At 63.4% G+C, this 25,574-nt stretch overlaps 2 protein-coding genes across 7 annotated transcripts; both read right to left on the reverse strand.

Moving 5' to 3' along the window:
- Positions 1-715: 715 nt before the first annotated feature.
- On the reverse strand, positions 716-16,477 carry LOC102451337 (olfactory receptor 6C76-like). The gene is made up of 2 exons (XM_075911953.1): positions 16,348-16,477; positions 716-1,809 (listed from the first exon to the last, which is right to left on the reverse strand). The coding sequence occupies exon 2, from the start codon at positions 1,796-1,798 to the stop codon at positions 854-856; it is 945 nt and encodes a 314-aa protein (XP_075768068.1). The 5' UTR covers positions 1,799-1,809; positions 16,348-16,477; the 3' UTR covers positions 716-853.
- ABHD4 (abhydrolase domain containing 4, N-acyl phospholipase B) lies at positions 13,807-24,931 on the reverse strand. Of its 6 annotated transcripts, none has more exons than XM_075911950.1 (9): positions 24,889-24,931; positions 24,009-24,097; positions 22,867-23,242; positions 20,887-21,041; positions 20,378-20,489; positions 18,589-18,775; positions 16,348-18,095; positions 15,099-15,202; positions 13,807-14,131 (listed from the first exon to the last, which is right to left on the reverse strand). In XM_075911950.1, exons 1-7 carry the CDS (start codon positions 24,909-24,911, stop codon positions 18,006-18,008), a joined length of 1,032 nt encoding a protein of 343 aa, XP_075768065.1. In that variant the 5' UTR covers positions 24,912-24,931; the 3' UTR covers positions 13,807-14,131; positions 15,099-15,202; positions 16,348-18,005. The 6 variants fall into 6 exon arrangements, with proteins under 6 accessions (XP_075768065.1, XP_075768064.1, XP_075768062.1 ...); XM_075911949.1 differs by having other exon boundaries at positions 14,274-15,202; XM_075911947.1 differs by having other exon boundaries at positions 14,217-15,202.
- Between the last annotated feature and the right edge of the window lie 643 nt (positions 24,932-25,574).

Below are 25,574 nucleotides of genomic sequence, written 5' to 3' on the forward strand. Positions count from 1 at the left end.
GAGCGGCACGGCTGGGCCAGAGCAGAGCAGGCGGTCACTCCGCACACACGACATTTCCGGTCAAGGAAACCACGGGCGAAGTCAGGCGGGTTCCAGAGATTGGCCAAAAAATAGAACGATAAAAAAATATGGAAACATTTTGTTCCAAGACTTTTGAAATGTAGTTCCCGCTTTTTTTCCCTTTCCAAATAATATTTGCCCCCCAAATCAGCTACATCTACCCCCTTTAGGTCAAGCCAGACGGAATGTCTTTCTAAATGTTGTCAATTTTTAATGTAAGAATAACCCAACCATTCCTGGTTTGGCAAACCACCAGAGAGGCTCCGTCTCTTGAGGGCCTCCGGACACCGCTGGAGGGCCCTCGGCAGGGCACGGTTTGATCCGACACAAAGGACTAGGCTCAATGCTCACCGAACGGGGTGGAATCCCAGTACCGTTTTGTGCTCAAGGGCAGGCTTAGAATCATAGAAGATGAGGCTTGGCAGAGACCTTGGGAGTCCTCGAGTTCAACCTCCTGCCCAAGGCAGGACCAACCCCACTCAATCATCCCAGCCAGGCTTGGTCAAGCCGGGACTTGAGCACCTCTAGGGATGGAGATCCCACCCCTCCCTAGGGAACCCAGCCCAGCGCTTCCCACCCGCCTAGGGAAAGAGTTTTTCCTAATATCCCACCTAGCCCTCCCCCACTGCAACCTGAGCCCATTGCTGCTTGATGATCTAAAAGTCTGTTCTGGCCCTATGCATCCAGATATGGGGCGAAACATTCACACCAATGTGCCGCTCAGGACCCACTGGGATGCCTGGCACGAACTCAATGACCAACCAAGATCTCTTCACGTCATGGGTGGGGATTGTCACGCGTGCCTGGCGCACGTGGAAAACGCCCTCGTGCAAACGTCCTTCAGCGCTTGTTTGACCTGTGCGTTCCGGAGGGCGTAGATGTAGGGGTTGAAGAGCTGGGCCACCACGGAGAAGAAAAAGGCCACAAATTTGTCGAATTCTTCTGCGCCCCGCTGGCTTCGTCGGACGTAGCGGAAGATGGAGCTACTGTACAGGATGACCACCACCAGGAGGTGAGCGGAGCAGGTGGAAAAGGCCTTTTTGCGGCCCGACGCGGAAGGGATGCGCAGGATCGTGGTGATGATGCAGCCGTAGGAAACGATGGTGACGATGAAATTTCCAAGAATGAGAACGGAAGTGGAGACCAAGAGCATGACCTCGATGTGCGCCGTGTCTGCGCAGGCCAGCTGGAGCAGGGCGGCCGTGTCGCAGTAGAAGTGGTCTATGACGTTGGGGCCACAGAACGGCACCAGCACGGCCATGAACGCTGGGGGGAACATTATACAAAAACTGGTCACCCAGCAGCCCAGCACCAACTGGGAGCAGACCCTGCCGTTCATGATGGTGCCGTAACGCAAGGGGCGGCAGATGGCCACGTAGCGGTCGAAGGACATCATCCCCACATGGAAAAATATGCAGGCGCCCAGGAGAAAGAAGAGCAAGAGCTGAAGGAAACAGCCGGGGACAGAAATAGATTTTCTCTCCGTCAGGAGGCTGTAGAGGAACCGGGGCAGGATGACGAAGCTGAAGCAGATTTCCAAGAGGGAGAAGTTGCGGAGGAAGAAATACATGGGCGTTTGCAGGCGATGGTCCACCAAGGAGAGGGTGACCACGGCGACGTTCCCCACCACCGTGAAGAAGAAGACGAGCGATAGCACCACGAAGAGGACGGCGTTGACGTGGTGGTTGCTGGAGAGTCCGAAGATGATGAATTCCACCACCAGGGTCTGGTTCTTCATTCTTCACTCACCTTTAAAGACAAAATAAGCCACGTCAAAACCAGCCTCCGATAGGCCGGAAAGGGCCGAACGCTGGCAGGAGCGTGCTGCACGTCAGTCAACCCATGCTTTCCACAGACTTAAAGTGCCCCACACACACTGGGAACGTGAACGGAGCCCGACAGAACATCTAGGGACCAGCCCCGGACTCTTCAGAAAGATCCAGGCTGGGTTTTAACATTTCCAGGGATGGAAAATCTACCACGAGTCTTGGAACATGGCGCCAAAGGTTGAGTCGCTCAGGGGAAAGCTTTGTCTTTGGTCTCTCTCCGGTCACTGAGCGAAATAGAAAAACACGGGACAAAGAACAGACCCCCCCTAAAAACGCCCATGTCCCATGGTAACGCCCCACATTTTTAGGGAGACAAGTCTGAATCTCCCGCAGGCGCCATGTTAATGGTGCAGCGTTCCCGAGTCTGAATCACGTCAGCCATCTCTTGTCTTTCAGAGGATCAGAAGGCGAGACGGGGTCAGGCCAAAGCCCGTCTGGCCCGGGGTCCTGTCTGCCCACGGCGGCCAGTGCCAGAGGGAGGGAACACAACAGGGAGTCACCACGCGATCCCTGTCGCCCGCCAAACAGGCGCCAGGGACACCTTCCCTACCCGCCCTGGCTATGGCCTCCGGGAATGGATCCAGCCCTGTTCAAGTCCTGGCCTTCGCGACTTTAAACAAGTGGGAAAAGGCTGTGTCGGAGGGTGGACACTGCAGACCTCTCGGGGACGCTTCCTGGGGGCTGCCACTCGCGTGCCCCCCCGAGGCAGCAATGATTGACACTGGGCGTGACAGACAACCCAGGGGATTTTCTGACGCACAAGCGGTAGGATGTCCGTGGCTGTAGGCGAGCCCAGGCAGAGCAGAGGAGGTGGCAAACGCACACACCCGGGAACACTGACCCCTCCGCACACACCCGGCACAGTCACTACACTCACCCCCAACGGCTTCTTGTCCCGCTCAGCCTTCCAGCCAGGGCAGTGCCCTTTCCCGGGGCTGTGGGTTCGATGCCCGGATGGACACTGCCTCTGTGCTCTCTGACTGGCGGCCGGCACGTAGCTCTTTAAAGACCAACAACAGAGTTTATTCGGGGACGAGCTTTCGTCTGAAGAAGCGGGTAAGCTCAGCCCCTAATAAGCGACCTTGGGAGACGATAAAGTGCTGCATGGCGGCCTTTTCTGGACTCGCACGGCTGCCTCTCTGGGGCTATGGTAGCGGCTGCTCTCTCATGCCATCCACGACCAGCGTCAGGCCCGTGGGGCTTGTGGAAACGGGACGAGCCGGGTCATTGAAGTGTCCAGGGCAGTTGCGATGTTAAGATCATCCGAGCGGCCCGACTGGGTCGGCCCGAAGGTTCATCCGGCCCGGCTCCCTGGCTGCCAGCAGGGGCCCCCGAGGGAGGGGACGGGGGTGACATCAGGCGACGTTAGGGTGGCAAGATGTCAGCTGTGAACCCAGATGTGTCCCTCTGCCCTGCTCCCGGTCTCGCCTGTGCCCCCTTCCTGAAGTCAGGCCCCCGTCGCAGGGCGGGGCTCTCTCCGCAGCGCCTGGAGGCCGCGACTGGCAGGAAGACACCGTTGTCCTGCCACCGAAAAGAGCACCCCTGTGTTTCCAAGGCCCGGGAGAGCTCCTGTCTTCCCAAAAACCTCTGCTTCTGCCTGCCCGCAGAGCCAGCCCCACGACCCGCCGGTTACACACTGGGCAGGGCTCCCCTACCTCAGCCCTGGCTTCGTTCCCTTCCCACCCCCCTCGTGCGACTCCCAAACCAGGCCTCCCACCGCGGGCCGGGCCGGACTCTTCCGAGCCGTCGTGGGCCGACGTGATGGACGGGGCCGGAGCGAGACGGCTCTGCCACGCTGGAAAGGCCCCAGAGCATTCCCAAGCAGCCGTGCTCTGGCGCGTGGTTCTGATAAGCAGAAAGGACAGGCCCAGTCACAGAACCGTTGACGACGCACGACGTTTAACGGCCACCCTGGGTAGGGGACGTGCCCCAGCTAGGGGCACCGGGCATGTTCGCATCCAGCACGGCACGGCCTCCGTCGGGAGACGGTATTAGAACGACCAAGGCCCCTTGTGCTAAGAACAATCGATGGGAGGGAAATCGGAGAACCCCAGGGTGGGCACAGACCTAGGAGCATCGAGTCCAGCCCCCTGCCCAAGGCAGGACCAGCCCAACTCAATCAGCCCGGCCAGGGCTTTGTCCAGCCGGGACTTAAACACCCCTAGAGATGGAGACTCCACCCCTCCCCGGGGAACCCAGCCCAGCGCTTCCCACCCGCCTAGGGACAGAGTTTGTCCTAATGTCCAGCCTAGACCCCCCCCCTGCAACTTGAGCCCATTGCTCCTCGTTCTGCCCCCACTGAGAACAGCCTCTCGCCAGCCTCTTTGAAACCCCCTGCAGGGAGGTGCAGGCTGCTCTCAAATCCCCCCTCGCTCTGCTCTTCTGCAGACTGAACAGACCCAACTCCCTCGGCCTCTCCTCACAGGTCTCCAGCCCCCGAGTCATTTTAGTCGCCTCCGCTGGCCCCTCTCCAATGCGCCCACGTCCTTTGTGTAGTGGGGGGCCCAGAACTGGACACAATACTCCAGATGTGGCCTCCCCAGCGCCGAATAAAGGGGAATAATGACACCTCTGGATCTGCTGGCCATGCTCCTCCTAATGCCCCCCCCCGATATCCCATTCGCCTTCTTGGCTACCAGGGCCCCTGCTGACTCATCTCCAGCTTCTCACCCACTGGACCCCCAGGGCCTTTTCTGCAGAACGGCTGCTCAGCCCGTCGGCCCCCAGCCTGGACCAACGCCCGGGATTCCTGGGATTCTTCTGTCCCCCGGGCAGGACTCTGCACTTGTCCTTGTGGAACCTCATCAGATTTCTTGTGGCCCAGTCCTCTGATCTGTCCAGGTCCCTCTGGACCCTTCCCTGCCCCCCAGCGTATCCACCTCTCCCCCCAGCTTGGGAGTGGGCAGGGCCGACCCACACGGCCCCGTGGTGGCGCTCCTAAGGGTGGGAAGCGACGGGTCCACGCCCTCCTGCCTGGCGCTGCAGGCGGCATGGGGGTGAAGTGACGCGAATTAGGCTTGGTCATTGGACGCAGTAGATCCGCCGGGAAGCGCTTTTGCCTTGCTTCGCACTGTGTGCGCGGCTTTGGGTCGAGAGGTGAAATTGCAGCGCCGTGGTCTTTAAGGCTTGTGAAACGTGCACAAGTGTGTTCACTGCCTGACGCTGGCACTAAATAAGAAAGCGGGTCAGCAGGCCTGGCGTGTCCTGGTTTCCCCTGGATTTAAAACCCATCGAACCCCACGACAGGCCCCTGCGCCCGTGGGCAGCCCGGGGCGGGGGGCCGAGAGGGGCCATTTTAGCATCGTCAGCAGCCCACCAGCGGAACGTTTCGAAAGCAGATTTTCCACTAAGCGCCTGCCGGCCGACACGGTCAATTCGGGAAGCGACAGGCTCGACCTGGCGTTGGCACATGCCGGTTCCGTGGCTCCCTCCCCGCTGGACCGGCGCTTTCCCAGGGTCGGCGTTTGCTAACGGCTCGGGCCGGCTTTGTGGCTCAGACTAAGCAGAGCCACACACCAGGGAGAGGAGGCGGTGGGTGGGTGGACGCTAAGACTCAGGGGTGCCCCAAATTTTCGGGTGCCCCTCGCAGCTGCCACGGCTGCAGAGGAGGAAAACGCAGCGCTGGGATCCAAACATTCATCAGCAGGGCCGGCTGCTCTCCGCAGCACAGACAGGGCCTGGGGGAAGCGGGGTGGCTGCAGATCCGGTCCCATGCCCCTCCTCAAAGGCGTCTTTCCTTAAAAGCTCTACTTTCCCCAGCAGCCTCTCTCTAAGGCCGCGCTGACACGACCAGGCTTTGGCGCAAAACCCGGCGGAGCGTCCCGCCTCCAGCGCGTCTTTGCCAAGTAAATGGGCAGGACAGAGAGCGGTTCCTCTCCCTGCGCGGACGGGCTCCCTCTGCACTGCAGCACTTGCCCAAAAACGCAGGTGTGGACGCTCCGGAGGGGTTTGCCGGGTTGTCTTCAACTCCTCATCGTCAAGTCCAGGGCGAGTCTCGAGTCCCTAAAGTCACTTTCGAGTCCAGTCCCAAGCCCAGGGCCGGCGTTAGGAAGTGTGGGGCCTAATTCCAACCACATTTTGGTTGACCAAAAAAAAAAACCCAAACAAACAAAACCCCAATCAACCCAGCACACATAGAAACAACTCACGCCCCCTTTAAATCCTAGAATCAGAGAGCACTAGGACTGGAAGGGACCTCGAGAGTCAGCGAGTCCAGTCCCCTGCCCCCATGGCAGGACCAAGCCCTGTCTAGACCATCCCTGATAGACATTTATCCAACCTGCTCTTCAATATCTCCAGAGATGGAGATTCCACAGCCTCCCTGGGCAACTTATTCCAGTGTTTCACCACCCAACAGTTGGGAACTTTTTCCTAATGTCCAACCTAAACCTCCCTTGCTGCAGTTTAAGCCCATTGCTTCTTGTTCTATCCTCAGAGGCCAAGATGAACAAGTTTTCTCCCTTCTCCTTATGACCCCCTTTTAGATACCTGAAAATGGCTCTCATGTCCCCTCAATCTTCTCTTTTCTACACTAAACAAGCCCAGTTCTTTCAGCCTTCCCTCATAGGTCATGTTCTCTAAACCTTTCATCATTCTCGTTGCTCTTCTCTGGACCCTCTCCAATTTCTCCACATCCTTCTTGAAATGCGGTGCCCAGAACTGGACCCAGTACTCCAGCTGAGGCCTAATCAGCACAGAGCAGAGCGGAAGAATGACTTCTCGTGTCTTGTTCACAACACACCTGTTAATGCAGCCCAGAATCATGTTTGCTTTCTTTGCAACAGCATCACACTGCTGACTCCTATTCAGCTTGTGGTCCCCTCTAACCCCTAGATCCCTTTCTGCCGTACTCCTTCCCAGACAGTCGCTTCCTATTCTGTGTGTGTGAAACTGGTCGTTCCTTCCTAAGTGGAGCTCTTTGCATTTGTCCTTATTCAACTTCATCCTGTTTCCCGCTGACCATTTCTCCAATTCGTCCAGATCAGTTTGAATTGTGACCCTATCCCCAGCTACGGGGCAGAGTCCCGCCTTCCAGCTAAACCCACAGGCCGACGCCCCCTCCTGCAGTGCACCCGGCACGCTTCCGGGTTTAGGGCACGGGGCCCGGTTCGGGGGAATCGGGCGAATCGGCCTAAAGCCGGCCCTGCCCAAGTCGAGTCTCGAGTCTTAATTTAAAAAATGTCAAGTCACTTTTGTACAAGCCGTCGATATCGGCATTGTCAGACAAGCTTTTCACCAAGTCGATTTAACAACATTAGCGAGTCTCAAGTCGAGTCTCAAGTCGAGTCTCAAGTCGAGTCTCAAGTCGAGCCACCTCGGCGACTTCAGTCGGACTCGAGTTCAAGTCGTGGGACTCGAGTCAACAACTCTGGGTTCTGGCGCAAGAAACCCCCCTGGGAAAAAGCCCAGGTGCTCCGCCGGCCAGTCTGTGATCGGCCACCAGAGCTTTCTTGCGCAGGAGCGGCCGTGCAGCGTGGACGCTCTTGCACAGAAGCACAAGGCTTTTTGATGCGCTTTGAGGCGTGGCCGCCTTTGCGCGGGATCTCTTCCGCAGGAGGCGTCTGGCACAGAAACCCTTCCGCGTGGCCGTAGGAGTGGGAATGCACAGAACGGGCAGGTCTGTCGGACAGTCCCATTTTGCAGCCTGCCGCCCCCGGCCTTACCTTGGCTGGGCAGCTTGGCGTTGCAGAGTTTTCCACGAGGACGCGGGCTGTGAACGTCACCACCGCAACGAAGCCGCAGGGAGCGTCGCCTCGGTGCGCCGGTCTCGTCGCAGGGCTCCCCGGACGTAACGGCACGAGAGCAAACCTCCGACATTCACGCCCTGCCCGAAGCGTCGAAGCCACCGCGCCCACCGCCCTACGCTCCCACCCAACGCCCCGGGAACGGCGGCTGCCTTGCGTCGCCTCCGCTCATCACCCCGCTGCTGTTCTCCAGGCCTCTGCCCCCAGCTCTGCTGCTGTGCACCCGGGCGCCAGCGAGGGGAGGCCTCCGGGAACGCTCCCTTCCTTCCCCAGCTGCTCAGAGGCCTCGCTCCCAAACCACAGCCCACAGAATAATCTCAGTAGCCACCCGGCTCGCCTCCTGTTCTACGCACCCTCCCTCACTCCCTGGGCCGGAGACCCCCCAGAAAGCGGCACTGGCCACCCAACGCCTGCAGCCGCTGAAGCGAGGGGCCTGAGTCTCGCCCGATCGCCGCCTGTCTAGAGCACAGAGCCCGGACTCACGTCGGCGTGGGCCCGAGAACCCCGGCCCTCTCCAGCTCTCGTTTATAACCGGCGCCGTGTCTGGCACGTTGGTCTCTCGTTTTCAGCTGGGGCCCTCTGAGACCAATTAGGGGACCAGCTCCCAGCGCGTCGCCAGGAGAACTCCTGGCTGCGTCTTTCTGCCGAAACTTTTGGGAAAGGGCCAGGGGATGTCTGGCTGCTTCGCGCCCCAGGGGAGAAGCCAACAGGGTCCGTGTCTCCGTTTCCCAGCGCTCTCGTTTCCGCGCCACGGCAGGGAATGGCTACAGACTTGTTTGGCTTTGGGGGCCTCCCAGTAGGACGGAGGAGAAAGCCATGGCGGGAAGAGGAAGAGGGTTACAAGGAGGGTCAGGCCCAGGGGGTGGGATCGGCTGCCGTGGTGCGAGCCATTGGACGTGGTCGATTAAAACGATGTCAGCCCAAGAACTCACCTCATCGTCAGGCCGGGGGAGCCGAGCGCAGGGCGTGCGAGTCCACTCTTGGAGGCGGGGTTCTTAACACCGTGCGGGACCGGTGGAACCTCTCCAGTCCGGCAGCACCCGTGGTCCACTTCTCATGGGGGTGCCCAAAGTTCATGACGCAGTCCAGGCTCTCAGTGCTCTGTCCGGGTCTTTGGCTCAAACTTGCCCCACATGTCCCCTAAGAGCTCAGCACACAGCGGACATGCTGGGAACGCCACTAGACAATATCAACCTCCCGTGGTGCAGAAAACTCGGAAACGGGCGGGGCCCAAGGGTGCTGGATGAGAGAGGTTCAACCTGGCAGGGCAACTAGAACGGGATTCTCCGCGAGAAACGTAGACACAGAGAGCGAGACGGCTCAGGACAATGAATGAGCCCAGGGAGCGGTCTCGCACGGCCATAGAGCGTCTCCTCTCCAGCTACCTCCACTCTCTCTCCGCTGCCGGATGAGCCACATCCGCTCGGATTTCATTAGCACGGATGGCAGAGTCCCGTCTCCGTGTGGCTGCCTGCCCACCTGCCTGCCTGCCTGCCCTCCTTTCCTTCCCTCCTCCTTCTTCCCAAGCCCGTGGTAGCTCCCAAACCCTTATGCCCTAAGACCCTAGGAAAAGTTCAGAAACTTCAGGGGGGAGCCGAGTTAGGCATAGAACATAAGAACGGCCGTACGGGGTCAGACCAAAGGTCCATCTAGCCCAGTGTCCTGTCTGCCGACAGTGGCCAGCACCAGGTGCCCCGGAGAGGGTGGACCGAAGAGAATGATCAAGCGATTTGTCTCCTGCCATCCCCCTCCAGCCTCTGACAAACAGAGGCCAAGGACACCATTTTATCCCCTGGCTAATAGCCTCTTATGGACCTAACCTCCATGAAATGATCTAGCTTCTCTTTAAACATTATTATAGTCCTAGCCTTCACAGCCTCCTCTGGCAAGGAGTTCCACAGGTTGACTACGCGCTGTGTGAAGAAGAACTTTCTTTTATTAGTTTTAAACCTGCTACCCATTAATTTCATTTGGTGTCCTCTAGTTCTTACATTATGGGAACTAATGAAGAACTTTTCTTTATCAGCCCTCTCCACACCACTCATGATTTTATATACCTCTATCATATCCCCCCTCAATCTCCTCTTTTCTAAACTGAAAAGTCCCAGTCTCTTTAGCCTCTCCTCATATGGGACCCGTTCCAAACCCCTAATCATTGTAGTTGCCCTTTTCTGAACCCTTTCCAAGGCCAAAATATCTTTTTTGAGGTGAGGAGACCACATCTGTACTCAGTATTCAAGATGTGGGCGTACCATAGTTTTATACAGGGGCAGTAAGATATTCTGGGTCTTATTTTCTATCCCTTTCTTAATCATTCCTAGCATCCTATTTGCCTTTTTGACCGCCGCTGCACACTCCGTGGACATTTTCAGAGAACTGTCCATGATAACTCCAAGATCTCTTTCCTGATTTGTCGTAGCCAAATTAGCCCCCATCATACTGTACGTATAGTTGGGGTTATTTTTCCCGATGTGCATTACTTTACACTTATCCACGTTAAACGTCATTTGCCATTTTGTGGCCCAATCACTCAGTTTGGCGAGATCTTTTTGAAGTTTTTCACAGTCTGCTTCTGTCTTGACTATCCTAAGCAGTTTGGTATCATCCGCAAACTTTCCCACCTCTCTGCTTACCCCTTTCTCCAGATCATTTATGAATAAGTTGAAAGGATTGGTCCCAGGACTGACCCTTGGGGGACACCATTAGTTACCCCTCTCCAATCTGAAAATGTACCATTTATTCCTACCCTTTGTTTCCTGTCTTTTAACCAGTTCTCAATCCAAGAAAGGACCTTCCCTCCTATCCCATGACAATGTAATTTATGCAAGAGTGTAATTTAGTCAGTACAGGATAGACTTAAAAAACAACAAAAGGTCTTGGAGCACTTTAACGACTAACAAAACGTGTCGATGAGATCATGATCTTTTGTGGGCACGGCCCACTTCTTCAGATGACCGGAGTGTTGAGTTTAGGATGTGCAGACCCAAAATAAATAGGGTAGAAGGGAGGGGCGGGGGAGGAAAAAGGAAGGGGGGCGGGAAACGAGGCGCAGAGGGCATGGAGATCTCAAAGGGAAAACAGGAAGGCGGAACTGGGAATCAGCGAGCACCTGAAGATTGGGCGGTTAAAAGGAAGCAGATAGCGCCCTTCCGAAACTGTCCTTTAATTGTCACCGCGCTCCTTGCTGGGTTTATTTTACGCCGTAGCCACCAGAGGGCAGCCCAGGATAAGGGAGAACCAGGCAACTTTTGGTTTTGCTTGAGTCTCTGAAGGCCTCATTTCCATCAAAAGCGAAAGTGTGGGACAGCGCCAGCCCACGCAATGAACCTCCTTAGCATCCGCATGGCCATTGGCAGGCACCGTCCCCCTCCTCCTTTTTCTGCTCCTGTGTTTTCCACTCCAATTCATCCGAGGAAGTGGGCTTTGCCCACGAAAGCTCATAGTACGATATATTTGTATTAGTTGGTGCCACAGGACCGCTCGGTGGTTTTCACTGTACAGAGTAAGACGGACAGGGACAGCCCTCGGAGACTTTTTAAAACATGTGTTGGTTAGCTTTGTTCCAAACAGACACAGAAAAAGGAGGGGGGAAGCGGGGGCAGATTTTAAAGCTGTCGAGATGCTGAACAAGGCTGACAGGTACCCCAGGGGACTGCCTGTTTATTCCAAAAATACAACAGCAAAGCATTAAAAGGAAAAAAGCTACAACGCTATTTGACTCCTACAAACACACCACTTCATTCTGCTGAGTTTGGGACCAGCCTTATTCTTGCTTTTTCACACTTTCCTGTGACTACTGGACATTTTTCTCCCTTTGAAAAATCAAATAATTTTTCAAAGATGAGGTTTGGGGGCGTCAAACTCATTTTTAAATTAAGAGAAACATAACCACCTTGTTAAAGGGACAAAGTAATAACATGAAAAATAGAGAAAAAAATGAACTCAGAACCTAGAGAACAGAGAGGGAAACAAACAAAACATTAAAGAAAAGAAAAGAGGAATTTAAAATTGGCTTCTTGATTAACACAACAAAGTTTCCATGAAAAGCGTGCGGGCTCTTTGGAAATTTCTCTCATTTTTCAAAATACCAAAAATTACAGACCGGAACAATGCTGGCCAACGTTTCCGATTTGCGTTGAAAACTTGCGCTTTTTCGTTTGTTTTCATTGACATTTTTCTACAGGGGAATAAAAACATCCCACCCGTTTCTAACCCATTCTGGCGGGAATAGAACTTTCCCGGAAAAGGAGCCACACCCGCGTTCGGCAGCAGGGACAGGCCGCTCTTCTCTCGTGTGGATCCAAGCAGGCCTGGAGTTTGCCCCGGCTCTTCCATGAACCGATTCAGAGATTCATCACGGGCCCAAGAAGCTGCCACTTGCCTTCCTAGTTTGCCGCAGTGTTACGTCACCCTCACCTCTCATACGTTGTGGGTCATTTCTAGCTGAAGTGTGGCTGGCTTTAGCGGCCTAGCCTGGCTCTGGTTACACCTTTTCCTGCTAGATTCAGGTCTCCTTCGGTCCCTGGCTGGTTTCTTTCCACCAGATCATCTCTCAATCTTACTTGTGATCTAGCAAACGGAAGGAATCCCTTAAATCCCTCCTTTGCAGACTGGTTTTCAAACACTTGGTTATTCCAGTCTGGGGTGTTCCCAGAATTCCCGGAACTCCTCTGCTCTCACAGAAATGAGCCAGACTGTAACATGGGAAGAGGCGTGGCGTGCAGAGGAATAGCAGCGGGCGCTGAAGTAGGAAAAGGATGCTCTTATGTTCACGACAAGGTATTTTAAGTGGAGTCACAAGGAGGCAGCCTAGGGTAACAAAGAACCAGGCAGGATTTTTTTCTGATTCTTTTCTCCCCATCACCCTTTTGTAGACGTCACAGGCTTGTTTCAACAGATTCGTGACAGGAGGGATGGAGGGTAAAGTAGGATCAGATTTTTAAAAGGCGTTTAGGGGTGTAAAGATGCAGACACATACCTCCAGGGATTACCTGTTCATGCCAAAAATGAAATAGAAAAGCATAAAAAGCAGTGGTTGGAGAAGTGATTAAACAGCTTTTAGCTCTTACAACAGACATCCGCAATCGGTGGAGTTTTAAAACGATTTGATTTTTTTGCTTTTGAAAAACTTTCCTGTAAATACGCCACATTTTCCTTCGTTTGAAAAGCAATTTGTTTTCAAAGATGAAATTTGAAGTGTCAAAAAACCCTCCAGACTTTCTTTTCTTTAATTTAAAAAAAATCTGACCATGTTGTTAAAATGGCCTATTCAATTGACAACATAAGAAAAAGAAAGCAGAAATAAAACTGAAAACGGAAATTAAAAATGCAAAGGAAAAAAGGAACAAAGCAAATGAAAAATGAAATTAAAAGAAGAAAAAGCAATCAGTGCGACCAAGCAACGAAAATGCAAGAAACGAAAAGCCCCACAATTCACAGACCCAGAACGCCATTTACATGAACAAGGAAAGCCCTTTTGAAAAATACTGAAACCAGCCCAGGAAAATAGTCAACAACGTCCACGCGAAATACGCAATCGAAAAGATCGTTTTAAAAAAAAGGAAACCGATTGAATTTGCCGCAGAGGCTCTGTGCTGGGTTAGCCTGGAACTTCAACCCTCCAAAAATGAGGTTTCCAGGATCGGTGGAAAAGGCGTTATTTTCGATAGCTCTGCGTCTAGACTGACTTTTTTTTAAAAAACGCCATTTCGAAAAAAGCGGCGGCCATGTTTATGCTAATGAGGTGTGGGATATTTACATCCCGGCTTCATTAGCAGTTTCGACGGGCCTAATCTAAGTCTCTGTCGACAGAGGTGTCGTCTAGACACACGGCTCATGTAACCACTAGACATCACTCCCCTCCCAGATTCAGAGAGAACCCAGGAGCCCTGGCGCCCCGTCTCCTCCACCCCTGCTCTAACCACTAGGCCCTTTCCCCACCCGTGGGCACAGAGGGTATTAGCGACGGCACCAGGAGACGCCAGGCCTGGGACGCCAAACCCAGCCTGGCAGAATGAGGCCGTCCTGCCGGACGAGGTGTTTTCCCAGAGGGGTGCACGGGCGGTGGGGGATGCGGGTCGTCCAACCCCCCCCCAGTTTTCCCTTTCCCTTGGGCCCACACGTGGACGTTTCGCCCTCCCCGGATCTGCCAAGGAAGCGACACGACCCAGCGCCCGGAGCCAGGTGGCGGCGCGTGGCCCTTTATTCTCCGGCCCCGTGGCCGTGGGGGCGCCCGGCGCGGCCCCCGCGCAGCATGCGGGCGTAGGCCAGGTCGCGGAGCGGGAGCGGGGGCGCCGGGGGGGGCCCCGGGGGCCGTGCCGAGGACACCAGGCTGCCCGCCAGGCGGTGGTAGCGGTGGTTCTCCTCCCTCTCGCCCCCATCGCCGGCCACCCAGAGCGAGGAGAGGAGGGTGGGGGGCGGGGGTCTGGCCTGACGGCGCCAGAGCCCCCCCCGGCGGCAGCGGCGGGTCTCCGGGGAGCTGAGCAGCGCCTCGGGGGGCTGAAAGAGAAGGGGATTGGCGTTACCGGGGGGCGGCGGGGCCGAGGGACGGGAAGGGGGGGTTGGCCCCCACCATCTCACTCACCCCCCGCCGGCCCCTCCACCAGCGGCTCAGCGCCCCGGGCACCCCCGTGCCCCCCACCTGGGAGGCCGCACTCCCCATGCCGGGGTCCCCTCCCTGCCTGCCCCGCACCCACCCTGCAGGGAGCCACACAGCCCACCCCCCCGGGGCAATTGTGACCTCAGGCTGCAGCGTGACAGCCCCAGCCGCTCAGCCGGGGGGGGGCAGGGGGTCCCCACGCCGGGGTCGCCAGGAGTCCACAACTGACCCGGACGGGCTGGGATTTTCGCCTCCTGCCCGGGAAAAGAAACTGGACAAAGCCGGGCCCTGGAACCGCCGCGACGTTCGGAGCCTTTCCCGGCCAGGCGGCGGAAACCCCGGCTCCGCGCAGGGAGGCAAGATGGCGGGCGTCGCACCCCAAAGCCTCAGCACCCTTTCTTAAAGGGGCCACGCCTTCTTTTTTGCTTGGTTCGGTATTGTTTCTGAAACCATCGGGTGACCCTACCCCACACAGATCCCTGCTTCCCTCCCCCGCCCCGCCCCACACAGAGCCCCGCTTCCCTCCCCCGCCCCGCCCCACACAGAGCCCCGCTTCCCTCCCCCGCCCCACACAGATCCCTGCCCCCCCCACTTCCATCTCCCCCCACCTCCACCGAAATTCAACCCTTTCCCAGAGCTCCTCTTCATGCTCCCTCAAGACCAGCTCCCTGCCCCCTGCTCTCCCACTCACTTCCTGCCACCCTGCCCAGCCCCCCCCCCCCCCCCGCAAGAGACGCTCCAGGGCCACCCTCGTCCTCTCCGGCTCTTTATTCCCTCCTCCGCCACTTCCACTGCGGCCCCCCGGCCCCCCGGCCCAGCTCCGCCAGCGCCGCCTCCACCCGCCGCAGGGCCGCGCGCGACAGGCACCGGTCCCGGTAGTGCACGTTCTCCTTCCAGCTCCTCCCGGCCTGGGGCGCGGGCGCGGCGGAGCCTGGCCCCGGGGCGCTGTCGGCGCCGGGGGGTCGCGGGGCCTGCAAGGGAACGGGAGAGCGTCGGGGCGGGCAGGCGGGTCACAGCAACGGCCCCTCCAGCCCCGCGTGCGGGCGCCGGCTGCCATGGCCCAGGGGGAGCGACACGCCCGCCGGGACCCAGCCCTGCCCCGCCTGGCCGAGCGCCCCGGGGGCCTTCTCTAGCTCCGGAGTCTGCCCCCGGGGTCCTCGCCGGACACGGCTGAGCCCAGCCGGGAACGAACCCGAGCCCCACGGCAACGGCCGCAAGAGATGCTACTGCGGAGTCACAGCTCGCCAACGACCCCACGCCGAGCACGGGGGGCAGGGGGACGTGCTGCTCGTTACGTGGAAATCCCCCCCCCCCGGGGGCCTGGCCGGGCAGGGTGTCTCTCACCAGTGGGGGTGCACCAGGCTGTAGGGGGAAGCTGGGGGGCAGGGGGCCGGCCACGGGGGTGTCTCTCACTGGTGGGGTGCACCAGGCTGTAGGGGGAGGTTGGGGGGCAGGGGGCCGGCCGCGGGGGTGTCTCTCACCAGTGGGGGTGCACCAGGCTGTAGGGGGAGGTTGGGGGGCAGGGGGCCGGCCGCGGGGGTGTCTCTCACCAGTGGGGGTGCACCAGGCTGTAGGGGGAGTCTGGGGGGCAGGGGGCCGGCCGCGGGGGTGTCTCTCACTGGTGGGGTGCACCAGGCTGTAGGGGGAGGTTGGGGGGCAGGGGGCCGGCCGGGGCCCTGCCCCCCAACCTTCCCCTACAGCCTGGCGCACCCCCACCAGTGAGACACACAGTGGGTCTGTAACCTGGTGCCCCCCACGCTGGGCTGTGCGATTCTGACTCCCCCACCTGTGTTGGCCCACACACCTCGGCCCAGGCTGGGCTGAGAACAAGGCTCTTGTGGGAATGGGGGGGGACCGCCCCCGGGCTGGGGGGCAGGGCGGGAGCGGGGGGGGGGGCACAGAGGAAGGTTTTGACAACTCCCGCGTGGACCCGGGCCCAGCACTCAGCCGGCACCGCCGCCCGGGGGGACTCGCGCCCACGGCTCAGCCGCCCCCCTCTAGATACCCGATTTCTCGGCTGTCCCTGCGCCCGCCCCACGGCCTCCGCCTGCGAGTGGAGGGGCCCGGCCCTGGCGTCCGACCGCGGCCCGGCCCGCGCCAACTCGGGGCCACGCACCCCGCCGCCGCCGGGCCCGCAGCAGCCGAACAGCCGCCGTCTCTCCGCCGCCGCCGCCTGCCAGCCGCAGGTGTCCCCCGGCGAGGTGGCGGGTGCCACGGAGGCGCCGCTCCCCATCGCCGGCCGCCCGCGCCGTGTGCAGGCGGGAGCCCGGCCGTGACCTCACAAGAGGCCGGCGGCGTCACAGGGGGGAAACGATTTCATTGGCCAGAGCTCGCGAGGACTCCGCCCACTCCCGCCCCAGATGCGCCTGACTCGCCGTGGGGCCGCCCCACGCGCTGCTCCCCTCCCCCCATCTGTCTCTCTGCGCTGTCCCATTCCCCCGCCAGCCCCTCCCCCTCCATTCTGCCCCACTTCCTCTCACCACTCCCTATGGGTCACCCAGGGCTCGGCGCAGGCGGGCCCAGGGCCGGCCAAAGGGGCAGCCACGCCGTGGGGGGAGGCGCCCCCAAGCGGTGATGGGGTGGGCGAGGGAAGGAGACCAGGGGCAGGGCCCCTGCACCTCAGGGGAAGTTGGGGCGCGGGCACCTGGCTGAAAAGGAGCCGCAGGGGGCGGGGGCCCAGCCCCACGGGGGTCGCCCTGGGGGGCAGCGGCCCACAAGGCAAACGCCAGGCCGGGCTGAGACCCGGGAGGCGGGCGGCCCTGGGAGGCGCTTTGCGCAGGCGGGGAAGGGGGGTTTGAACAGCCGAGCCCAGGGGCCGGAGCAGAGGGGCGCTCATGGCGCGGCTGCCCGGGCGCCGGTCCAGGACCTCCGGCCAAGCGGCCAGAGCCAGGCCTCCCCCCGCGGCCCGGCTGCTTCCATGGCTCCTGGGGGCCCGGGGCCGGCTGGGCCGGGGCCAGGGGCCGGGCCGGGAAGGGGGCTGGTTTCCACAGCCTGGGAAGGGAGGGACACCAGCGGCACGACCGCCCCCTGCTGGGCCCGCAGCCTCCTCGGCCCCCCCGCACACCAGCCCCCCAGGCGTTCCAGTGCCGGTGTCTTTATTAACGTAGAAAAGTGGGTCAAGCGGAGCCGGTTCCTGTACAAAGCACCATGGCCGGGAAAGCGGGAAAGCGCCGGGGCCGGGAAACCGGGGGGGTCCCCGTGAGGCCCCCATAAGAGACACCCGCCCCCCACGTGGGAAGCTCCCTTGTGCTTGCGAGTGGCGCCCTCTCCCCACGCCGGGGCAGCGCCCGTCAGCCCAGCACAGGCGGGGGGGGGGGGGGGGAACAGCCTGAGCCAGGAGCCAGGGGCATGTTCACAACCGTGCGTCGCACACGCAGCACCAGGGCCCTCGTGCCCCCGGGGGGGCTGCAGCAGTTTAAGGCACAATAAGGTCCCGGGGCAGAGGGAGAGAGGAAGGACAGTTCCCCGCCCCCATCCCCCGGGGGGACCAGATCCAGCACCCGTAGGGGGGGAAGTAGCAGTGTCCAGGCCACGCCCCTCAGGCAACCAAGCCACGCCCCCAGCTGGGCATCGCCAAAAGCAGCCCCCCCCGCCCCCGGTCCTCAGGGAAGGACCCCCGCAGGCGGGGGACGGGGACAAGTGAGCCAGGGAGGCAGCACGAAGCCCTCAAGCAGCACAACCCAGATGCCCCTGGAGGTTGGAGCGGAGCCGAGGAGCCGGGCGGGGGGGCTCTGAGCCCTCCCCCGTGGGGGGCGCGTGGGGCGGCCGGGCCCCTCAGTCCACAGAGTCGCAGATCTCCTGCACGGCCGCGTTGAAGGCGGCAGGCTGGTCGGCGTAGACGTGGTGGGAGGCGCCGGCGATCGCCTGGAGGGGCAGGAGCGGGGGGGGGGTCAGGAGGCAGCTCACCCCCCAACCTGCCCTAAAGGGTCAAGGCTCCCGTCTCTGCACCCCGACTTAACTCCCTCCCCCCCACGCCCAGGGTACGGTTCCTTCCACAGCATGCCCCCAATCACCCAGCCCCCTGGCCCTGTCCCCAGCTACCCCCGGGCCTCTCCCCCCCGTGGACCGAGCCCCCAATTCACCCAGCCCCCCCCCGGGCCTCTCTCCCCCGTGGACCGAGCCCCCAACTCACCCTGCCCCCCGGCCCGGTCCCCAGCTGCCCCCGGGCCTTGCCCCCCCCCCCCCCAACGCGGACCGAGCCCGCAAGTCACTCAGCCCCCCCCGGGCGTCTCCCCCCCGTGGACCGAGCCCCCAATCACCCAGCCCCCCGGCCCTGTCCCCAGCTGCCCACGGGCCTCTCCCCCCCCGTGGACCGAGCCCCCAATTCACCCAGCCCCCCCAGGCCTCCCCCCCGTACCAGGTGCCGGACGTAGCTGTCGGGGCGCAGCTCCCGCACGCGGCGCCCGGTGCTGGTGTCGATCCAGGACTCGGCCCCGTAGATCAGGGTGATGGGCAGGTCCCGCGGGAGCAGGTGGATCCGCTCCAGCATGGGCCGGCGGGCCCAGCCCAGCGCCTGCGTCATGGCCTTGAACGCCGCCTCGCCGCTGGGGGGGGGGGGGGGGGGCGCGTGTGAGTGTCAGGACTCAGGCCCCCCCCCCCCCGCATCTGTCCCCCAGCGCTCCTGGGTCCCCCCACGCCACCTGGGTCTGTCCCCTGGCGCCCTGCCCCCACCCCACCCCACATGGGTCCCCCTGCCTCCGTCTGTCCCCCAGTGATCCCCCCCTGAACACCTGGGTCCTCCACCCTGCCTGGGTCCCCCTGCCTGCGTCTGTCCCCCAGTGATCCCCCCCTGAACACCTGGGCACCTCCCACCCTGCCTGGGTCCCCCTGCCTGTGTCTGTCCCCCAGTGATCCCCCCCCCGAACACCTGGGCACCTCCCACCCTGCCTGGGTCCCCCTGCCTGTGTCTGTCCCCCTGTGATCCCCCCCGAACACCTGGGCACCTCCCACCCTGCCTGGGTCCCCCCGCCTGTGTCTGTCCCCCAGTGATCCCCCCCGAACACCTGGGTCCCCCACCCTGCCTGGGTCCCCCCGCCTGTGTCTGTCCCCCAGTGATCCCCCCCCTGAACACCTGGGTCCCCCACCCTGCCTGGGTCCCCCTGCCTGTGTCTGTCCCCCAGTGATCCCCCCCGAACACCTGGGTCTCCCACCCTGCCTGGGTCCCCCTGCCTGCGTCTGTCCCCCAGTGATCCCCCCCCCGAACACCTGGGCACCTCCCACCCTGCCTGGGTCCCCCTGCCTGTGTCTGTCCCCCAGTGATCCCCCCCGAACACCTGGGCACCTCCCACCCTGCCTGGGTCCCCCCACCTGTGTCTGTCCCCCAGTGATCCCCCCCGAACACCTGGGTCCCCCACCCTGCCTGGGTCCCCCCGCCTGTGTCTGTCCCCCAGTGATCCCCCCCCTGAACACCTGGGTCCCCCACCCTGCCTGGGTCCCCCCGCCTGTGTCTGTCCCCCAGTGATCCCCCCCCCCGAACACCTGGGTCCCCCACCCTGCCTGGGTCCCCCCGCCTGTGTCTGTCCCCCAGTGATCCCCCCCCGAACACCTGGGTCCCCCACCCTGCCTGGGTCCCCCCGCCTGTGTCTGTCCCCCAGTGATCCCCCCCGAACACCTGGGCACCTCCCACCCTGCCTGGGTCCCCCCACCTGTGTCTGTCCCCCAGTGATCCCCCCCGAACACCTGGGTCCCCCACCCTGCCTGGGTCCCCCCGCCTGTGTCTGTCCCCCAGTGATCCCCCCCCTGAACACCTGGGTCCCCCACCCTGCCTGGGTCCCCCCGCCTGTGTCTGTCCCCCAGTGATCCCCCCCCCGAACACCTGGGTCCCCCACCCTGCCTGGGTCCCCCCGCCTGTGTCTGTCCCCCAGTGATCCCCCCCCCGAACACCTGGGTCCCCCACCCTGCCTGGGTCCCCCCGCCTGTGTCTGTCCCCCAGTGATCCCCCCCGAACACCTGGGTCCCCCACCCTGCCTGGGTCCCCCTGCCTGCGTCTGTCCCCCAGTGTGCTACCCTCTCTGAACACCTGGGTACCTCCCACCCCACCCTCACACTACGGCCCCCTCCGACCCCAACGTTGTCTGCATCTCCCGTCCCAAACCACGCCCTGCGGTCCCCACCCCTGCAGGCCACCCTGGGCCCCCGCCCCTCACCTGGGCGTCTGGGCGTTGCAGTGGTAGATGTATTCGGAGATGGTGTCGTCCTCAAAGAACTCGGCGAATTTGCGCTTGAAGTCCGGCCGGAAGCGCTGGACGAGGCCGGGGCCTGGAGACGGACACCCCATTACGTGGGGGGTGGGACCTGCCCCCAGTTACCACCCGAAGTAACATCCCCCCAGCCCCACTCCCCCCCGCCCCAGATACCTCCCGGACACTCCCCCCCCCCCCCAGCCCCACTCCCCCTGCTCCGCCCCCAGATACCTCCCGGACACTCCCCCCCCCCCCCAGCCCCACTCCCCCTGCCCCGCCCCCAGATACCTCCCGGACACTCCCCCCCCCCAGCCCCACTCCCCCCGCCCCCAGATACCTCCCGGACACTCCCCCCCCCAGCCCCACTCCCCCCGCCCCCAGATACCTCCCGGACACTCCCCCCCAGCTCCACTCCCCCCTGCCCCACCCCCCCGATACCTCCTGAACACTCCCCCCCAACCCCTCCGACTCACCCCAGGGCCCAGCGACTCGCAGCACTGCCAGGGGGTTGGAGCGGCCCAGCACGGCCGCCATGGCCTTGACCCAGGTGGGGGGGGCCTGGATCTGGCTGGTGTCCGTGGGGCGCACGGGGAAGCCCCAGGGGTCCACCAGGATGAGGTGCTTCACCCTGCGTCAGGCCGGGGGCAGCAGAGAGAGTGAGACACCTGGACCCCCCCCGACACTGACCCACGGGGGGGACCCAACCCGTAACGCCCTGCCCCCCAGGAGTCCCACCCCCAGCTCGGCTGCCCTCTGACCCCCGGTGGGGCAGCCCCACCCCTCAGGGCCAGCCCGCTCTGCAGAGCTGGGGCCCAAGGCTAGTGGGCCTGGGGACAGGCAGCTGGGGCCCGTCACCTCTGGGGGTGCGCCAGGCTGCAGGGGGAGGGGTTGGGGGGCTGTAGGAGGGAGGTTGGGGGGCGGCAGGAGGCTAGGGGGCAGGGGCCGGCCGGGGGGCGTCTCACCAGTGGGGGTACGCCAGGCTGTAGGAGTGGATATGGGGCCGCAGGAGGGGGACAGGCTGCAGGGAAGGTTGGGGGGCAGGGGTGGCCGGGGGGGCATCTCACCGGTGGGGGTGCGCCAGGCTGTAGGAGGGGATATGGGGCTGCAGGAGGGGGACAAGCTGCAGACGGGAGGTTGGGGGGGCAGAGGCCGGCCGGGGGTCTCACCGGTGGGGGTGCGCCAGGCTGTAGGAGGCGGCCAGGAAGCCCCCCAGGCTGTAGGGGGGGATGTGGGGTGCAGGGGGGCAGGGCCGGCCGGGGGTCTCACCGGTGGGGGTGTGCCAGGCTGTAGGAGGTGGCCAGGAAGCCCCCCAGGCTGTAGGGGGGATGTGGGGTGCAGGGGGCAGGGCTGGCCGGGGGTCTCACCGGTGGGGGTGCGCCAGGCTGTAGGAGGCGGCCAGGAAGCCCCCCAGGCTGTAGGGGGGATGTAGGGTGCAGGGGGGCAGGGCCAGCCGGGGGTCTCACCGGTGGGGGTGCGCCAGGCTGTAGGAGGCGGCCAGGAAGCCCCCCAGGCTGTAGGGGGGGATGTGGGGTGCAGGGGGCAGGGCCGGCCGGGGGTCTCACCGGTGGGGGTGCGCCAGGCTGTAGGAGGCGGCCAGGAAGCCCCCCAGGCTGTAGGGGGGATGTGGGGCGCAGGGGGGCAGGGCCGGCCGGGGGTCTCACCGGTGGGGGTGCGCCAGGCTGTAGGAGGCGGCCAGGAAGCCCCCCAGGCTGTAGGGGGGGATGTGGGGTGCAGGGGGCAGGGCCGGCCGGGGGTCTCACCGGTGGGGGTGCGCCAGGCTGTAGGAGGCGGCCAGGAAGCCCCCCAGGCTGTAGGGGGGATGTGGGGTGCAGGGGGGCAGGGCTGGCCGGGGGTCTCACCGGTGGGGGTGCGCCAGGCTGTAGGAGGCGGCCAGGAAGCCCCCCAGGCTGTAGGGGGGATGTGGGGTGCAGGGGGGCAGGGCCGGCCGGGGGTCTCACCGGTGGGGGTGCGCCAGGCTGTAGGAGGCGGCCAGGAAGCCCCCCAGGCTGCAGGGGGGATGTGGGGTGCAGGGGGGCAGGGCCGGCCGGGGGTCTCACCGGTGGGGGTGTGCCAGGCTGTAGGAGGCGGCCAGGAAGCCCCCCAGGCTGCAGGGGGGATGTGGGGTGCAGGGGGGCAGGGCCGGCCGGGGGTCTCACCGGTGGGGGTGCGCCAGGCTGTAGGAGGCGGCCAGGAAGCCCCCCAGGCTGTAGGGGGGGATGTGGGGTGCAGGGGGGCAGGGCCGGCCGGGGGTCTCACCGGTGGGGGTGCGCCAGGCTGTAGGAGGCGGCCAGGAAGCCCCCCAGGCTGTAGGGGGGATGTGGGGTGCAGGGGGCAGGGCCGGCCGGGGGTCTCACCGGTGGGGGTGCGCCAGGCTGTAGGAGGCGGCCAGGAAGCCCCCCAGGCTGCAGGGGGGATGTGGGGTGCAGGGGGGCAGGGCCGGCCGGGGGTCTCACCGGTGGGGGTGCGCCAGGCTGTAGGAGGCGGCCAGGAAGCCCCCCAGGCTGTGGCCCAGGAGGATCATGCTGTCCAGGCCCATGCGGTCCCGCCAGTCCTCGATGGAGCGCACGAACTGCTCCTCGGCCCCCCGGGCGTCGCGGGGGAAGGGGGGCCGGGAGCTGCGCCCGAAGCCCAGCAGGTCGAAGGCGTGGAGGGGCCGCCGGGCCCCCAGCCGGTCCAGGTTGAGCACCCAGAGCCCCACGCCGCCCCCGAAGCCGTGCAGCAGCACCAGGGGGGTGCGCCCCCCGTCCGGCTCCGGGCCCAGCGACACCGTCCACAGGCGCTCCTGGCCCGGCAGCGGCACGTAGCGCCCCACGAACCGGCTCTGCAGGCCTGCGGGGAGCGGCCGTCAGGGGCCTGGCCCGGACCCCGGGCCCCCAGATCACCTCGCCCCCGCGGGGGTCCTTAGCCCCCTCGGCCCCCTGGCCCCCCCGAGGCCCCAGATCACCTCGCCCCCGCGGGGGTCCTTAGCCCCCTCGGCCCCCTGGCCCAGAGGCCCCAGATCACCCCGCCCCCCCCGGGGTCCTTAACCCCCTCGGACCCCCGGACCCCTCCGAGCCTCCAGATCACCTCGCCCCCCCACCCCACTGGGGTCCTTAACCCCCTCAGCCCCCTGACCCCCCCGACCCTCCAGATCACCTCGCCCCCCCCCCCCACTGGGGTCCTTAACCCCCTTGGCCCCCTGACCCCCCGGAGCCTCCAGATCACCTCGCCCCCCCCCCACTGGGGTCCTTAACCCCCTCGGACCCCCGGACTCCTCCCCTGAGCCTCCAGATCACCTCGCCCCCACGGGGGTCCTGAACCCCCTGGGGCCCCCGAACCCCGCCCGAGGCGCCAGATCACCTCGCCCCCACTGGGGTCCTTAATCCCCTCGGACCCCCCTCCGCCCTCCCCCCGAGCCTCCAGATCACCTCGCCCCCCCCCCGGGGTCCTTAACTCCCTCGGACCCCCGTACCTCCCCGAGCCTCCAGATCACCTCGCCCCCCCACTGGGGCCCCCTAGGAAACACCCCCAAACCGCTCCTGGCCAGGGACACCCCCTCCCCCATGAAGGCAACACCCCAGGCTGCCCCTCACCGACTTGGGGGCCCAGCACTCACACTGCAGGATCCGGGCCTCCACGTTCTTCAGGTGGGACATGGACGTGGGGCGCCAGGCGGGCAGCCAGCCGCTGAGCCAACCCTGGGGCCTGAGCCGGGGGAGAAGGGAGACAGAAGCGCAGACGGATGTTGGGGGGCTGGCGGGCCGGAGGGGGGCAGCGTGTGTGTGGGGGGGCACAGTGACCCTTTGGAGTTTGCCCCCCCCAGGGACCCAGGTATTCTTGCATCTCGCTACCCTGGGGGCTCCCCCCAGTACTCGGGGCCTTTTGGGGTGCGGCTGCCCCATGGCATGGGGCAGGGCTCATGCTGAGTCAGCCCAAGGAGAGAAGATACCCCAGGCCCCTCCCCACTGTGGGGCACGGACCCAGGCCAGACTCTGGGATCCAGCTACACCCCCCCCAAAACAACCTGACAGGGCAACTCAGCCTCCTTCACCCCAGCTCCCCCCCATGTCCAGCCCCCCATAATCCCCTACTCAATGACCTCTCCCTCCCCAAACAATCCCTGCTCTGCCCCATTCTCTTCCCCCTCCCCAATACCTCCTCCACTCTCCCCCCATATCCCCAACTGCCCCCTCCCTATCGCCTCCCTGCAGCCCCCCAAGATCCCATCTCCCTCTCCTCTCCCCAATAGCCGCCCCACCCCCAAATCTCTCCCTCCCGCCTTTGCTGGACACCCCCCCACCCATGCAGCTGCTAGTCCCCACCCCCAGCCCTGTGCATGCAATGGGGCCCCCCCCAGCACGGAACAGGGCAGCAGCCACCCCCCCAAAGCCCCACAGCAGCGCTAAGAGGCTCCCCAGGCCCCACACCCGGGGGGCGCCCCCCAACTGCCCCTGTTCGCCCCCACGATCAGCGGGGAGGGGGGGCCGCAAACTCACTGCTCTTCCCGGTCCTCCTCCATGGCCGGCCCCCCGCCGAGCATCACGCCACCAGCTGATCGGGGGGGCGGGGCTCGGCTTATGAATGGGAGCGCGGCCGGGCTCTGTACGGGGAGTTGCGGGGGGCGGGGCTATGACACGTGGCGGGGGGTTCCCCAGGCTGGGGGCGCGGGGGAGACACTGCAGCGCGGCTGGCATGTCGGGGTGCGCCCAGGCTCCTCCTAGGGTGCGCTATTGGGGGGCACATGCCAAATTGGGCTACACGCGATCTGCGCCAGGGCAGAAGTGGGGCGGTGACACCAGGAAGGGGTTCTAATGGGGGGGCTCAGACAGGGGCTGATTGGGGCACACGGGCTGTGGGGGGGTCAGGGGGTGAGTGGGGGGCACGTGGGCTGTGGGGGGGTCAGGGGGTGAGTGGGGGGCACGTGGGCTGTGAGCGGGTCAGGGGTTTTTTGGGGGGCACGTGGGCTGTGAGGGGGTGAGTGGGGGGCACGTGGGCTGAGGGGGGGTCAGGGGGTGATTGGGGGCACGTGGGCTGTGAGGGGGTCAGGGGGTGAGTGGGGGGCACGTGGGCTGTGGGGAGGTCAGGGGGTGATTGGGGGCACGTGGGCTGTGAGGGAGGTCGGGGTTTTTGGGGGGCACGTGGGCTGTGGGGGGGGTCAGGGGGTGATTGGGGGCACGTGGGC

This window comes from Pelodiscus sinensis, chromosome 30 (assembly GCF_049634645.1).
Source record: "Pelodiscus sinensis isolate JC-2024 chromosome 30, ASM4963464v1, whole genome shotgun sequence".
Classification (NCBI taxonomy): Eukaryota; Metazoa; Chordata; order Testudines; family Trionychidae; genus Pelodiscus; species Pelodiscus sinensis.